Here is a 16,498-nt window from a genome sequence, read left to right on the forward strand (position 1 = left end):
AGGTTTAGGTTGGACATTAGGAAAAATCTTCAAATTGTCAGGATGGTTAACTACTGGAATAAATTGAAAAGGGAGGTTGTGGAATCTCCATAAAGATTTTTAAGAGCTCCCTTCTCAACTCCAATCACCTCTGCAGTTTCACGCTGAAGTCTGGTTTTGAAGGTTTTTTTGCTGAAGCATGGTAACTGTCAAGTCTGCTACTGAGTGTCCAGAGAGGGTGAAGTGCTCCCTACTGGCTGGAGCCCTGGGAGCATAGTGTGAGGAGGGCTATTGTCCAGAAGCAGGACCAGGGCCGGAACCCACGGCAGCAAGGCTGGGACTGGAGCCCATAGCAGCCCCTTGGCAGTGAGACTGTGTTTGGAGCCCCCGGCGGCCGTCAGGACCAGAGCCAGCAGTAGCCCCCAGCAGCAAGGCCAGGGCTGAAGCCTCTGGCAGCCTGCGGCACTGGAGCCAGAGCCTCCAGCAGCCCAGCAGGCAGCCCAGCTGGGGCCAGGGGCCTGCTGCAGTAGGCTGGCAGCCTGGTAGGAACCAGCAATAGTGGGGGGCTTGGAGGTAGGGGGACTGACTGGGCAACACAGCCTGCCTTGCTGAGGGGTGGCAGGCTGGGGGGGAGGTTCCCCTGTCCAGCAAATTCCCTCATTCAGGACTGATCAGTTCCTGATGGTGACAGACCAGAGAGGTCCGACCAGCAGTAGCTGGTGAGTATTTGTTTCAGGTTGAGAAGCTGTCTGTAAGTCAGGACTGGCCTGTGAGAGCGATGGATCTTCATCCAGGACAGGTTGTAGAATGTAGATCCTTGATGATGTGCTGGCGAAGTGTTTGCTGGGGACAGTGGCGTTCTGGTGGCCAGTGGCATTCTGTTACTTTCCTTGTTGGGTCTGTCCTGTAACAGATGACTTCTGGGTACCTGCCTGGCTCTGACAATCTCTTCCTTCACATCCCCAACTGGGTATCGTAGTTTTAAGAATGTTTTATAGAGGTCTTGTAGGTATGTGTCTCAGTTTGAGGGATTGGAGCAAATGCAAAATTGTATCTTAGGGTTTGGCCGGGATACTGTGATGTGTTCTGGAGGGAAGCTGGAGGCATGTAGGTAAGTATAGCCGTCAGTAGTTTTCTGGTATGGGGTAGAGTTTATGTGACCTTCCCTTATTTGAACAGCAGTGTCCAGGAAGCAGATCTTTTGCATGGATTGGTTCACACTGATGTTGATGGCGGGCTGGCACAGGACTCCTTGCTATTTTGGCTGAAACAGACTAACACAGCTACCCCTCTGACAATGCTTAGTTTCAAGGTTTTCTAATTTGTTCAGATCGGCACAAAAAATAAATAAAAAAATAAAAAACAAAGACAGCAAGCTCAGGCATCTGATTTCCTATGTATACTGCCAAAAATGTGCCTGCTTACCGTGACTCATCCTGTTCTGTCAATGTATCTCATTCATAATTGCAGCCCATTCTTCAGTAACAACCTGCTTCTAAAGTATGTGCCTGAAGTGATATAAATACAGCTGGAAAATACCTCATCTCACAATAACTTTCCAGGGAGCTAAACTACTTTACCAGGGCCAAGAGTCTCTGGGTCAATATAAAACAGGGATTAAGCCACTGAAGTCAGATGCAGAATCTGCCCTTCATCTGTAAATGGAGGATAGGTGGTGTCGACAGCTGCACTGAATAAAATGCATCTCACAAAACAAACCTCCCATAGCTCTCAGACATAAAGCTGCTTATAAACTGGCTTACAGCTGTGTAACACTTCATTATAATACACTTCTGACTGTAAGAGTGTTATTAAACTTTGCACTTGTTGGCTGCCAAGGCTTGAGAGAATATGAATGCAGACTGTCTTTAGTGAGTTGATTCTTTTACAGAAAATTCCAGTAACTCCAGTCGTATTATTACAGAACAGGCAAAGACCAGCATTTTCTTTATAGTTCTTACTCCACAGTTTTAGACCTCATTGAGCTATAACCTGATTTAATATTATACTTTAGCTCTCCCCAGAGCCTTTTTTAATAGATTTTCCAAGTTAGGCTTGTATAGCTATTTAAGCATACAAAATGCCAAATGTATGTATATGCGTGTACCTCTACGTGTATGATTCAGGCATTTTCACAAACGCAAGGCCTGTAGTTACCCTACTGGCTATGTGAGAGTACACAAAGCTGAATTACACGCCCACAAATTAGCTTTACATAATTATTTGCTGTGCCTAATTGGAGATTGCCATCTACATCTGTTGATGAAGTGCATGCAGTTCTTTATGGCTTCAAAACAGCAGAGCAATTAGTACATGCCTAGTTTTTTGGCTTAAATGAGATTAACACGCTTAAAAATTAAGCATGTACCTAAATACTTTGCTATATTAGCACCTGTTACAAACTGAAGCAGTATGGCATAGTATGGTCAGCTGCCTGTTACAAGTGGATCCAATTGTTGAGTACTGTATCACATACTGCCAAACCACTTGAATTTAGATAGAGTCTAGTCATTGTTTCCAGCTCTGGGACTTCAGGCTACACTCTCTGACACCTATTTTTGACACCCTTTCTTTGGATGTGGACAAATTCACCTACTCTCCTTAGATCAGGGGTCACCAACCAGTAGATCGGGATCTACTGGCAGATCTTGGAGCCTCTGACAGCTGATCCTAACTGGTTTGGCCCCATGGCTATCAAGTGCCAGCACTTCAGCTGCTCCTCTTCCCACTACTACGCATCTCTGGCCCTTTGCCTTGGAGCAATCAAGCAATTGCTCCCCCAGGAGACTCCTGCTTGCTGGGCAGGGGAGGCAGAGGAGGTCGCTGAAGTCAAGGTGCCCCCTTCTCAAACCCTGTATCCTATCTCCACAGAGCAGAGAGGCACAACAGGACTGGCTGCTTTTGGGAGTGGTGCAGGGCTAGGGCAGGGGTGAGCCTGCCTCAGCCCCACTGAACCAGCACCCAGGAGCCACCTGAGGTAAGCACTGCCCAGCTGGAGTCTACATCCTGATCCCCTACCAAGTCATGAACTCCTTCCTATGCCTCAAGCACCTGCCCTAGCCCTGAGCTCCCCTGCATCCAAAACACCCTCCCAGAGCCTGCACCTAGAACCCCCTCTTGCAACCCAACTGCCTGCCCCAAGCTCAGCTCAGAAACCTCACACTCTAAATTAAGGAAGTTAAAATGCAATTAACTGACTAGTCCAGTAGTCGATGGAATTTCCATCGACTACTCGATAGGCACTTCCACGTTCCTCCTTTGAAATGTACAAGAACCCCCGCTGAGGCTCTTGTACGTTTCAAAGGAGGATGCGGAACTCTGCGTGCAGCCCAGGGCCAAAGGGAAGTCCCGATGACTCCGGGCTGCATGCAGGTGCCAGCTTTGACATGCACAAGAGTCTCCAGAGGAGGCTCTTGTGCATTTCAAAGCGGTAGTGCAGCATGGAGCCTGGGGTCAGTGGGAGACTCAGAGTCCTCTGCTGACATGCTGCACTGCCACTTTGAAATGCCAAGCAGAGCCAGGGTCAGCTGGGGACTCCTCAGCTGACCCCGAGCTCCACACATGCAGCGCCACACGGCTGATCCCGGGCTCAGCTGTGCGACGCTGCGTGTCTGGAGCCTGGGGTCAGCTGGAGAGTCCCCAGTTGATTCCGCCTTCTGCGGAATTGCCGCACTGGAGTCTGGGATCAGCTGGGTAGTCCCCAGCTGACCCCGGGCTCCACACACGCAGCGCTGCACAGCTGAGCCTGGTCTCAGCTGCACGGCACTGCCCCCTTTGAATGCTGCCTTGGCATTTCAAAGTGGCAGCGCCACACAGCTGATCCCGGGATCAGTTATGCAGAGCTGCTGCTTTAAAGTACACTCTCCTCCCCCACCTTAGCTGCTTCTATCTGATAGAGGCAGCAAGGGGGGAGGGAATCAACTAGTTGACTAGTCTTTAACATCCCTACTCTAAATCTCTTAACCCAAGACCAGAACCTGCACTCCAACCCTCTGCCCCAGCCTGGTGAAAGGGAGTGAGGATAGGGGGCGGGGGGAGGATGGAGTGAGCAGGGCATGGCCTCAAAGAGAGGCAGGGCAAGGACCACAAAAGAGGCGGGGCAAGGATATTTGGGTTTGAGGTAGATCTTGGATTGCACTTAAATTCAAAAAGTGATCCCGTGTTTAAAAAGATTGGAGACCCCTGCCCTAGAAGCCAGCGTCTGAGACCTCCTTGCTCACCTACTCACTCACACAAATTGCAGGCTGATGTGTAGAGAGACAATGGTTCTATTGGGGTTGATCAGTAGTTGAGAGTCATTCCATGTCCATGACCCCAGACCGAAATCTGATGGCTCTCAGTGACAGTCAACAAAGCATCAAACACCTTTCCTTGAGCAGGGCACCTGTCTAGAATGCAGTATCATTCCCTGCCCGGGGACAATACCAGACTTGTGATGTCACACTGCTGATACTTCCACACATGGTACAACACAAAGTTCATAATCGGATACAGATGATTGGCCAGATAGCCATTGTGTCATGAGGCCTATATGGATTTTCTGTTTTAAAATAAGAGTAAGAAACAATGCCAGGAGAATTATACTACATCATCAAAACCATTAAATCCACCAATAACAATCAGACTTCCTGCTTGCTGGAACAGAAACATTCTGCAAGGAAACTTCTACAAGTTTCTGAAATGGTCATAACTTCTTCACGTTATACCTGTGTATTAGGAACAATCTTTCATTCTCTTAGGGATGTTATACTTTTGCAGAGTATAATTAACACCCCGCTCTCCCCCCCGCTTTGTATTCCAAGGCTCCAAGTTTTGGGATTACTTTTTTTTTTTTGCTTTCTTCAATGTGATGTGAAAGAATAAATGAAGTATAGCATAATCATGCATTTAATTCACCTCCATAACAATTACATTTCTCTTGTATAATAAGGAAAAAGCGGTGAACTGACAGGACCCCAAACAGAATAGATATTAAATTAAGCATTTCCCTGACAGGAATTAGCTCATGCCTTTTTAGGAGTTCTGGTACCTTTTCAAGATTAGTGATGTAATGAATATGATTATAAACATACTGTCTAGATTTTCAATTCTGTAAAAATATCTAAACGTTTGAACAAAGCTTCATGTTCCTATAAAGTACTAATTTTAAAGACAAATTTGGTGAGTCATGTAAGAGACATCATGGAATTTTCTATTCTTCACATCAGCATTTTGCCTAAATATTTATTTGATAAAAGAAAAACTGTACACTTGAGTCATGATGCCAAGACATGCTGCCTTGGCTTACTATAATGAATGTCTATTATTCAGTATGCATCTCCCCTCACTTTTAACTTCTCTGCCTCCTCCCATGCCAAAATTTTCTCCTTAGTCTCCAATCCATCAGGCCTGCAGCACAGTAACCGTGGGCTAAGCACACAGCTGACACTACTACAAAGAAAAAGGAGTGGGAAAAAATTATGCGAAAATAAGAGAGCCACTGGCATGGAATCAGATACAATTCCCTACCTTGCCCTAATTTAGAGAGAAATGTACGTGTTGTCATATTTCTTCTAAACCAAACTACAAGGACCTTCATCAATTCCTTTAATGAGTCTAATGAGAAGTTTGTCCTCTGACAGACACTGTATATGTTATTCCCATGTAAAAAGTGGTAAGAAGTCAGAATTCCAACAGGCACCCACTACAATCATACAAAGTCAAGTCCCAAGTCTGTCAGCATTTAAGCATGCGCTTAACTTTTCTCATATGAGTAGTTCTACAGAAGTTACATGGGATTGCTTATCCAGGTATAGCTACATAAAGGCTTATGTGTTTGCAGGACTGAGGACTTTGTCATATGCATACCAGTGTGTAGGGCGGGATGGGGAAAGTCCTAGAAAACAAGTTTGGAACAGTTCTCTCAACAAAAAATATTTCATAAAATGCTGTTTATAACAAACAGATCATACTTATTTAGTAATAGTAATAATAGTTCACTAATGCCAAAAGACACTGAGTTGGGGATCCCATATTGCTAGACAGAGAAAACTTTCTAAAATAAAACTTTCTAAAATAATTACATAAACTGTGATAAGTTGTGAGAAAATGTTTATTGGCAAATAAATCTTTCTTGAAGACTTTACAGCACAAAATTCTAGGAGACTATTTCCCACTCGTGTGTTTCAAGAAATATCATTTGATCTACAGGTTAAATCTCTCTAGTCTGGCACTCTTGGGACCTCACTGGTACTGAACCATAGGAGCAATATTGTCTAGCAGCATTACAGCACTTCCACTGCTTACTAGGCTCTTAGAGGACATTTAGGGGTAAATTAGAGCTAAATAACAGCACAGAACACTGAGAGCCAGGACTGGTGGCTGTAAACAAACTTCATGGGACTACAGGAAACTTAGCCACACCCATAGTAAGTGGACATTCGAATAACTAAAATTATGCTGAACCATGGCTGTTGCTGGACCAGAGAGTGATGGACTACAGAGATTCAACCTGGATTAGACACAACTATGCTGTATTATCAATTATTGGTACTATCCATAAATCTCATGTAGAACTTATTAGACACTCCTTTTAGAAAAGAAAAAAAAAAGGGAACAAATTATATAAGAGCCACAGGACATGCTGTCAGATGGGCCCAACATCACCAAAACCTTTTTAATTTTAAAGGTAGCATGAAAAAAATCTTTCATTACTATTTTCTTGAATGAATGCACTCTTCTTTCCCCAAATGGAAGCTGTGCATTTTAAAATAAGATATGTACAATTCTGTGCTGTGTATGTTACACAGGGAAACAACTGTGCTCGAATATAAAAAGCACTTCCTTGTTTGTGTTAAATAATATATACCAGAAATAGGAATGCTGTAACTCAGTCCCAATAGGGTAATTAGGAGAAAACCATGTTAGCTGGCCAGACCTGTTGGAATACGATATTACAACACTATTACACATGGAGGAGAAAGGCCTAACAAGAGCATGATTGAAGGCTAGTACTTAAAAATCCCTTTTCTCTTGGATACCACAGACACAGAATTTCTCTTGGCAATGAGTATGCATAAAATGCATAAATATTTAGGTGGAAGCACCTGACTCACTGAATGCCCAGGGTACTACCAATCAAAAGATGCTTTGAGCATTAAAGCAAACAAATATCAAAACATTTTCTCAAAAACATCCCAAACTGGAGACGCACGTGCAGCAGGTACCAAAAATACCTCTACTTCAAGCCAAATGACCAAAAAGAATGCAGCCAGCAGACCCAGGAATTTGGGGAACAGGCCAGTCAGTTCACCAGAGACAACAGCAAGGAAATAACCAATGCCTCGGGAAGGTGTCAAAACAACCATCACCAGGCATTGTCCAGCAAGGGAGCTACAATTCGATGACTCATCTGAGTGTGGCCACACCAAGAGAATTGCTCAACCTTTCCTGAGGACTCAGCAATGCCCATCAGGCATGCCTGGACTTGCATTCTCCAAGCAGATGGGATCGAGGTTATAAAAGAGAACACGGGGTCCCATGCTTCACCCTTCTCCTGTCCCCATCTATGACGCCAATAAAGGAGGCTGGCCTAGGTCTGAGCGTCAAACCTGTATAATGACTGCACCATCCAGTAGGGTGAAAAAACTGCTTAATCTGGTTGTTGCCTAGTCTAATAGGGTGAGGCTACGTCTACACTGGCCCCTTTTCCGGAAGGGGCATGTAAATTTCAGCAGTCGTCGTAGGGAAATCCGCGGGGGATTTAAATATCCCCCGCAGCATTTAAATAAAAATGTCCGCCGCTTTTTTCCGGCTTTTAAAAAAGCCGGAAAAGAGCGTCTAGACTGGCCCCGATCCTCCGGAAAAAGTGCCCTTTTCCGGAGGCTCTTATTCAAAGTAGGAATAAGAGCCTCCGGAAAAGGGCACTTTTTCCGGAGGATCGGGGCCAGTCTAGACGCTCTTTTCCGGCTTTTTTAAAAGCCGGAAAAAAGCGGCGGACATTTTTATTTAAATGCCGCGGGGGATATTTAAATCCCCCGCGGATTTCCCTACGACGACTGCTGAAATTTACATGCCCCTTCCGGAAAAGGGGCCAGTGTAGACGTAGCCTGAGTGTTTAGACAGCATGCTTATATTTTATTTTATTTTGGTAACCACTCTGTCTTTTATATAGTCACTTAAAATCTCTTTTTTGTGGTCAGTAAACTTGTTTAACTGTTTACCTTTGGTTTGGTAAGTTTCCTCAGAGGGTTTAGAAAGGCTGGTCTATATCCATTTTCCATTGATGAAGTGATAAACCAATTAATACCATTTGCACTGCTTGTGTTGAGCTGTGCAAGATGGTACATTCCTGAACAGTGCTGAACGCTGGGGCAAGCTGGTGGGTGCCTCTCTGTGCGATTCATATGAGTGACTCTGGGAACTTGCACGCAATCTAGCTGGGTATAGTTACTGCACAGGCTGTTGTACTGAGTGATCACATCACCTGAACGTGATGATCTCTGGAACGTTAATTCTTTAAGTTAGAAATATTGCTCAGTTATTTTAATACAGATCTCGCTAATGGCTCAAATCAGTCCATTGGTAAGTCTTTAATTTTCAGAAAGGGACCTTATCTCACTTATTACTAAATCTTTACATAACAAGAAGTGCCAGATCCTCGCTTCCTATAAACACTGCCCTGAAAGTCACAGAATACTCGGAGATGAAACAAGCCAGTGACCCTGCAGTGATGCAACAGAATCCACCCTAAATCATCAGCAGTTACAGAGTGATCCAAAAGCCCAGCAAGGCCAACGGCAAGTCTTCCACTGACTTCCATGGGCTTTGGATTTGGTCACTGGTGCCACAGTGGTAGAAGCGACGTGATAAAAAGTGTGACAGGTCTTTCAAAGGAGTTTGAAAAGGGGGTGGTTAGATGACTCCAGAGCCTAGCTGCTTTGTACAACACACGAGTAGCAGAAGGAAGACAAGGGTTGGTAGTGAGGCCAGAGGGAAATCATATTTTGTGTCATATGACTGAGAAGGGGAGATGTCTCTTTCAGGAATATCCATCTGTCAGTGTTTGGGGAGACAGAAGTCATATCTGTAGGCCCGTAGCCAATCCTTAATCTAGCTCCAAAGTGAATGACAATAGCAGAATGTTTAAAAGTTTGCTTCACAAACCATCTCCACCAGTGCTCATTTGATGAGCTTATTAAAAGTATGGATTCAGCTCCTCAGTGAATGTTAATCAGCACAGCACAATTGACTTCCAGGGTACTATGGCAATTTACATCGGCCAAAGGTGTGGCTTTATGGCTGCTGTATCTCACAGTAAAAAATTAAGGATATTAGAAAATGCTTCCAGAAATATACATGGATTCTCCCCCCACCTCAAACACACACATTCATACTCTCTCTCTCTCTCTCTCTCCCCACACCCCTATCCCACCTCCAAATTAAACAGATAACTTACCTCATTCCTTCTGTCGACCTGTTCTGGTAGTTACGGTAAAGCTGTGGTACGCCTAACATGGCCTCAGTGAACACAGCAAGGAAGCCCAGTGTTTCCACAAAGAGAAATGAGTCAAGAGAGAGGTAAGTAATGTATCCTGTCACCCCCGTGAAAGTCAGAACACACTGCACGTAGTCTGTAAACTTGCTCCAGTGCCAAAAATAGTTCAAGTCAAAATCTGAAATAGAATTAAAACAAAAATTAGAATTTTCCCATCTCGCCTCACTAATCTCTCTCAGTCTCTTTAACAGGTGGAACTAACAACTGGAAAGCATGTCATTATCATTCCCCCATGTGAGGGACTAAACAAAGATAGCAGGAAGGAAAAGGAGGGAAAAAATCCAACATCTAATGTTAAAAATGGAAAATACGATCAGGGCACTTTGTGAGTGTGGCTGCACAGGAAACAAAGAGGCGGCATAAATTTCCCACTGCTCGACATGCTTCCAAAATGGCTTTTACAGAAGTCCTTGGGAGTAAACAAGAATTGCAAAGAACCCCTCTGGCGATTACTCGCTATACAGCATTAATATAGATTTATACAATGACACACAATACACAAGCTCTGCCCCAAAGCACTTATAATCTAAGAACTATCCAATTCAAGGTCACAGTCTTTAACTCCAAGGCATTCAATATCCTCAGATCTGGGACACTAAAAGTTGTCTGAAGCTCTGGGACAAAGATTGTGTTGATTACTCAGCTCCTTGGACACAACAGAACTATCTACACAATAAAAGTAAAGGTCATCAGTGCAGGAGACAGCTTGGGGGACAAGGGCTGCTCCAGTCTACAAAATAAACTTGCAAGGAACTGCTATAAGCCTCACTAACTCACCACCTTAATCACTATATATTAGAGTCAACAGCAAAACAAACATTGCATTACTAATTACTAGGGATGTAACATTTTGATTATTTGGCTAATTGAATAGTCGATGCAATTTGCATCGACTATTCGATTAGTTGACAAGGGCACGTCCACCTCCGAAGTGCAGCAACTGCCCAAGGCCGTTGCTACACTTCAAAGGCAAAAGTACTGCGCGGAGAACGGTGCCAGCGGGGGACTTAAGCAGTCCCCCGTTGGTCCCATGCTCCCTGCAGCGTTTCAAAGTAGCAGCACCACATGGAGATGGGGGACTCTCCTTCCCCAACTGACCCTGGGCTCCATGCGGCACTGCCACTTTGAAACGCCGCAGGGAGCCTGCAACGCGTTTATTATGAGCCAAAAGCTACACCACAGCTTACTCCATGCATCTGTAGGAGAGTGCAGTCTTGCCTACAAATACTACAATGGGGCAGAGATTTCATACACAGCTTCACAAAAAACCCACAAGAGCAGCTGGGATATGCAACAATGTAATAATCCGCTCAGCAGGAAAAGAGGAAAAAATAATGACACTGGTTCGTGGCACACAGTTTCCAATAGGGGCAAAAGCCAAATATAAAATGATCAAGTTCTCCAGAGCTGGGAGCCTGTGGCATCGGGAGGAGGTACACCCGTCTCATGAGGCAGCTGATGGTCTCACACACCATCCGGTGGTCCCGTGATATCTACACGGAACACATCATGGGCCACCAACAATACCACGACGAATAGGACAACGACAAAACACATGGGATTATGGGAGGGTTTTGCCCCTCTTTTCCCCTCCACTGAGACTGAGCTTGCACAGCCCACCGCAGGAGGAGAGGCCAGGTCGCACCTGGGGAGGCACTTTCTGCGCTACCCTCCTAGGAAAGGCCATCCTCCCCCCTCAGGAGTGGCTCACAATCAATATAGAGGACAGGGATGCAGAGGAAGAGGACGCTGAAAGATGTCGAAGACTGTGGACTGTGTATGGACTTCGACTTTGGGTCTGTGTTAGGACCTTAGATTGTTACTGTGGGTCTGGACTTTGACTTGGGGCTGTGATCATGGGTGGAACTATGCGTTACCATGAGTCTGAGTCGCTCCCCCCTACTGTGGGGGGCTTGGCAGGGGCAAATCCAGGGGTCTCTCACCCACCTTCCCCCCAGAAGACTCTGTCCTCCCCAACAGGCACGGAGATTAATGGAGGACAAGGACGCTGCAGAGGAGGACACCAAGGAACGGAGAAGACAAAGGACTCGGTGTCACATGATACTAGGGGATGGGTTTGGGGTGGTTTCTCCCTTCCTTCCCCCCCCCACCCCGATGGACTGAGTTAGCGCTGCTCACTGTGGGAGACATGGCCCAGGCACTCCAGTGACACCTTACCCACTCTCCCCCCCAAAGGGCTGTTCCCCCCCTCTCCTGCCCCCGCAATAGGTGCAGCTCGAGACTTACAAGAAGATGCAGAAGAAGAGGACGCCAAGGGACGCAGAAAACCTGGGAAAGCATTGGTCTTTCCCCAACGTAAAAGACTCTGAAACTCTATAAAACACCCATCCTCATGGGACGCAACCAGGGGTGCCACCGGCCTCACCCCCCTAGTGACTGTGGGCCCCACAGAAACCCTGACCAGGGTCAGACCTGGGGAAAGCTCAGGCTTCATCCCCCGAGCGGTCTTGTATTTACTTCCCTCCAAAATCATCGGGGATGGAGGAATAGGGCACACAGTGGGGCGCTCATTTACCCTAATAATATAGTCTAGCTTAATAAAAACAGTAGGTCTACTCATTAGAGAAGGCACCCCCACTAACATATATGCTGGGCTTCCATAAAACAGCCAATTACCTACATTCCAGGGCTACACACACTCCCTTATATTCTATGGGTGTTTCAAAAACCATCTACTAGAACTCCTCCCTTCCTTCCCATCATCCACTGGAATTTACATATGTTCTTTCTTAGCCATATATGGGTCACAACTTGTATTCCGGGCAACGTGGGCACTTTGTATACGTGGGTCACTCCCACGGGGTACGTGATGTACCGTGGCATTAAGGGCATGTAATCAGCACACTGGGCTCGAGTGTCGCATTACTATAACATTAATGATGTACCCTCCTCACCCCAACCCTAAAATCTGTCCCCGGATTTCCCTATCCATTCCACTATTGTTTAACTTGTGCTTGTTTGCAAACATTTGCTAAATAAACATGTTAATCCCCTCAGCAGGAAAAGGGGGAAAAAATAATGACACTGGTTCTTGGCGCACAGCTTCCAAAAGGGGCAAAAGCCAAAAATAAAATGATCAAGTTCTCAAATTCCAGCAACATTGTAGTTCACAGCACTGTTGCTTTTTACATTTTTAAAGGGAAAGTTTCTTCTCCCCCTAAGAGAAAGAGCTCCTATGAACCTTCGTCTTCTCACCAAGACACAGCCCTTTTTTAGCTCATTTACAAAAGAAAAAATTAAGTCCTGTGACTTTGTGATTAAAAACCTATCAACCTTCCTTAACTGTAACTTTAAAAAAATGCAACAAATTATTTATAACTACTATATATGCAGCAGCTCAGAGACTGCTTATCCCGTCCAGTTTCAAATCCAAAAATACTGTCCTTTTTTTGTTGCAAACTCCTAAATTCAGAACAACGAAACTTGTCTTCTAATCAGCAGCCTCAGGCCCATCTTGCAATGATGTTAAAAGCTGCCAGGAAAGAAGAAAAGTTTCACACAACCTTTGCCACCTGGGGAGTGCTTTCCAGAAAGAATGAACAGCACAAGACAGATGTGACTTCTATAACTTACAGTACTGTTGAAAGTGATAAGCAACCTTGGAGATAAGATTGGTATAGAACAACAGACAAATACAATGAAGGGCAATGGCTTTATTGAAAAACAATAATGGAACCTCCAAAATGAAAGCTCTAAACCAACAACACACTTGTAGCTACTGTTATAGCACTTTTCACTCTAGTACTGTTAAAAAAGCAGGGCTAAAATACACTTGCTTCATAATAACTCTACCCTCTTCCTCACTGAAAAGAGTAGTAGACCATAAGCTAAGCTACCTGAAGCAGTCAAAATGCTCCAGGAAACAACAAACCAGTTAGTCATCAGGGGTGTGCATTTACTTTTTCTCTATCTGAAAGAATTTGAACCAAAAAAAGCTCTTCTACTAACATGGCCAGTCAATACCTTGCTTGATCCTGCAATGCAGCCAGTTGATTGGGATGCTCTTAGAAAAATTGTAAATTCCAGTTAAACTCATCATCACATCAGCCTCTTCATCCAGCAAGTTCACTTCATCCAGCCAAAACAAAATGAAAGAGGAAAGCAGGCTGGATTCCAGCTCCAGCAGTAGTATAGCCCCATGTTTGGCTAGAAAATATATTTGAGTGCTGTGACCAAGAACTGAATTTAACAGCCTACTGCAGTGGGCCTCTCTCAAAGCAAAAGTGACCCAAATCCTTAAAAAGCAGAACTCCAGATGGCCTATAAATTCAATCCAACAATGTTCTCTCACCAGATTTTTTTGGGGGGGTCATGAATTTGAACAATTGTAATGCAGACTTCAGATCCCTTACAATGCAGGCAGTTCACTGATGTTCAGCCCTTAGAAATTATAGAAATTTTGATTTAATACAAACTCTCTCTCTGTTCAAGCATGCAGGACAGAACATCCCACTGGTGCCCGGAAGGTTTCCATTTACTCTCCAAAATACCCCTCCAATTCAATATGTAATACAGTATTCAAAAGGTCTCCAAGTAAATACCTGAACTGTTATCAGAAAGCAGCAGCTGTAGCTTGGAACACTATCTTTCCCATGCATGGGCAGACCCAAAAGGGACCTTGACAACTCTCGAAATTCATCATAATCACATTGCTCTGCATTTTGGACTCTAGTCTGCATATATTTTTCCCTTATGTGCTGTTCTGTCATTTTTAAGCTCAGCTGTCTTGGACTCCTTTCCTATTACTGCCCACCCTCTTATGCCAGTGGGTCCTCTTATACCAGTGGGGAGGCTAGGGGGATTCCCCCCCCTTTTCCCCGCCTCCCACTTTCCTCCTACTCCTTGGGCCTTTCCTACAATTTTCCCCAACATGAACCTGAATGCCTATCTAATTTTTATAATAGAAACTAAATAGCTAAAGATATGTAACTAACAAAAAAAATACACAACATACAAACTTATCGAAATGCATGCACCACTCTAAGACCTCCTCTCAAGTCATAAAAGCATCCTTAATTATGATTAGGGATGTTAGATATTGATTAATTCAATAATCATGTAACCGCACCAAATCATAGTGGTTACACGATTATTTGATAGCCCCCGGGGGTAGGGTTGGCAGCTCTGACTGCACTCCAGGGAGCCCCCTGGTACCCTGCAATGCTACCTCTGTACCAGTTCACACGGGGAGGCGGTTTAAAAAAAAAGCTTGATTTTATACTTGTGTTATATAATTTTGTTTCAGAAGCTTTGTTTTATAGCAGCTGCTAGGTATTTAAATGTATTTTGTATTAGGTATTATAAGTTAGTAAGAAACTGTTTATAGAATAAATTGTTTTTCAGCTTTTTAAGACTGTAACAAATCCTGCCTGGTCCTTTGTAAGAGAAATTGCTTTCTGTGAAATGAACTGTCTTTTGTGTAAGTGAGGAATGTGTCAAGATAAGAGACAGAAGACCACAGCACAAGCTGGTAAGAATGGTTAACAAGGAGGTGCAAACTCAGCCTTCAGGATGGCAGGAGAGGGGACAGAATTGATGACCCTAAAGTAAAGGCATACACCTGAGAACGGGATCTGTGTACGAGATTAAACCAACTGCAGTCACTCCCAGGATATTCTTCAAAGTACTGATGGAGCATGACAATGGGAGCAGCCTTTAGTAAATCACCAATTAACAATTAGATGACTCCAACATGACATTGTAAAATTCTTAGACTAAAGTTGAGACTCTTACAACTATAAAAGTGGGGTGTGTACCCATGGAGCTTTGGGTTCGTCTTGTGAATACAGCTTCAGAACATTGGAACGTGACTAACAGATCTTGACTCCTTCCTTATGCCCAACCTAATTGGCTACTAGGCTGGCACAAGCACTAATAAGACTGATAAATATGACAACAGCTGCAGGACTTTTGTGTGTGTACAAATGCTGATTGCTATGCTGCATTTGCAATAAACATGGCGTATTGCCTTTTGTTCCTGCAAAAGATCCCATGTGCTTCTTATAAGCATAATAGTTGTGTGACCAAACTTATTTGATGTAGGTCACTGAACATTCAGATGGTAACTTAGTGTCACTACTGACATGGACTGGATTTCACCTGACAATGTATAAGTGAAAGATTCTATAATGTATTACCAGCTCCCAGTGCTATTTAATCCAATAAACTGATCACATTTCAAACATGTTAATCCACTGATGTATAAGAGATTTATGATGGAAAATACTATTAATACTAATGGGAGTTTGCTGTGTAAGTCCTTTATGATGAGAGTATTTTGTGAGTAGAGACAGCAAAGAACAGGTTACCCTGCCTACTCTGGGATTCACATCAAATACATGTCATCAGTAACACTGAAATAAGGGATGGACTAACCACATGAAGTATTATCAGAGCCAACACAAAAGTGGAAAATTCAAGGTTGAGATTAAATATGAAGTGTCTGAATGGCACCAGGAAAACTACATAACATCTTCTTCTACTAGGATATTAACACCAAACTTCTTCTCAGAGAGCTCTCAACACAAAACCAGAAACAAAAATCAAGTCACCATTTGATCATAAAAAATTTTCCAGCAAGTTAGTCAGGACATTATTAATTCCTTCTGAAAAATTGTGGGGAAAAAAAGCCCACACACAAAAAAAATAAATCAAAAGCCACTGGAAATTTGGCTTTATGTACTTGTAAGGCTGCACTTGTCACTCTTTAGCCCCATTTCATAATGGGACATATGAAAGCTATGCCTCAAAGCTATGCCATTATTGAGTATTCCCAAAAGGCTCAAGATAACAGAAAGCTTGGGAAAAGGAAGAGAAGGATGAAAAGTAAACCAGAAGACAGCGACAGCTCTTCTGGCTGGCTGGCTGACCCCAATTCAGCTAATCCTTTCACAGAATGTTAGTAGTTACAGAGAGTGTCTGACACAAAGGGTACATCTAGACTGCAGAGTTTTTTAGCTCTGC

At 44.0% G+C, this 16,498-nt stretch overlaps 1 protein-coding gene across 2 annotated transcripts in view; it reads right to left on the reverse strand.

Annotated features, from left to right (window-relative positions):
* The window catches only part of SLC66A2 (solute carrier family 66 member 2), a 111,297-nt gene that overhangs the window by 29,702 nt on the left and 65,097 nt on the right, over positions 1 to 16,498 (reverse strand). For both annotated transcript variants that reach the window (XM_006134018.3, XM_006134019.3), the window contains one exon: positions 9,416 to 9,632. In XM_006134018.3, the coding sequence (XP_006134080.1) occupies positions 9,416 to 9,632 (217 nt within the window). The remainder of the gene's footprint in view (positions 1 to 9,415; positions 9,633 to 16,498) is intronic.

Source organism: Pelodiscus sinensis, chromosome 2 (genome assembly GCF_052426305.1).
Source record: "Pelodiscus sinensis isolate ZL-2025 chromosome 2, ASM5242630v1, whole genome shotgun sequence".
Taxonomy (NCBI): domain Eukaryota; kingdom Metazoa; phylum Chordata; order Testudines; family Trionychidae; genus Pelodiscus; species Pelodiscus sinensis.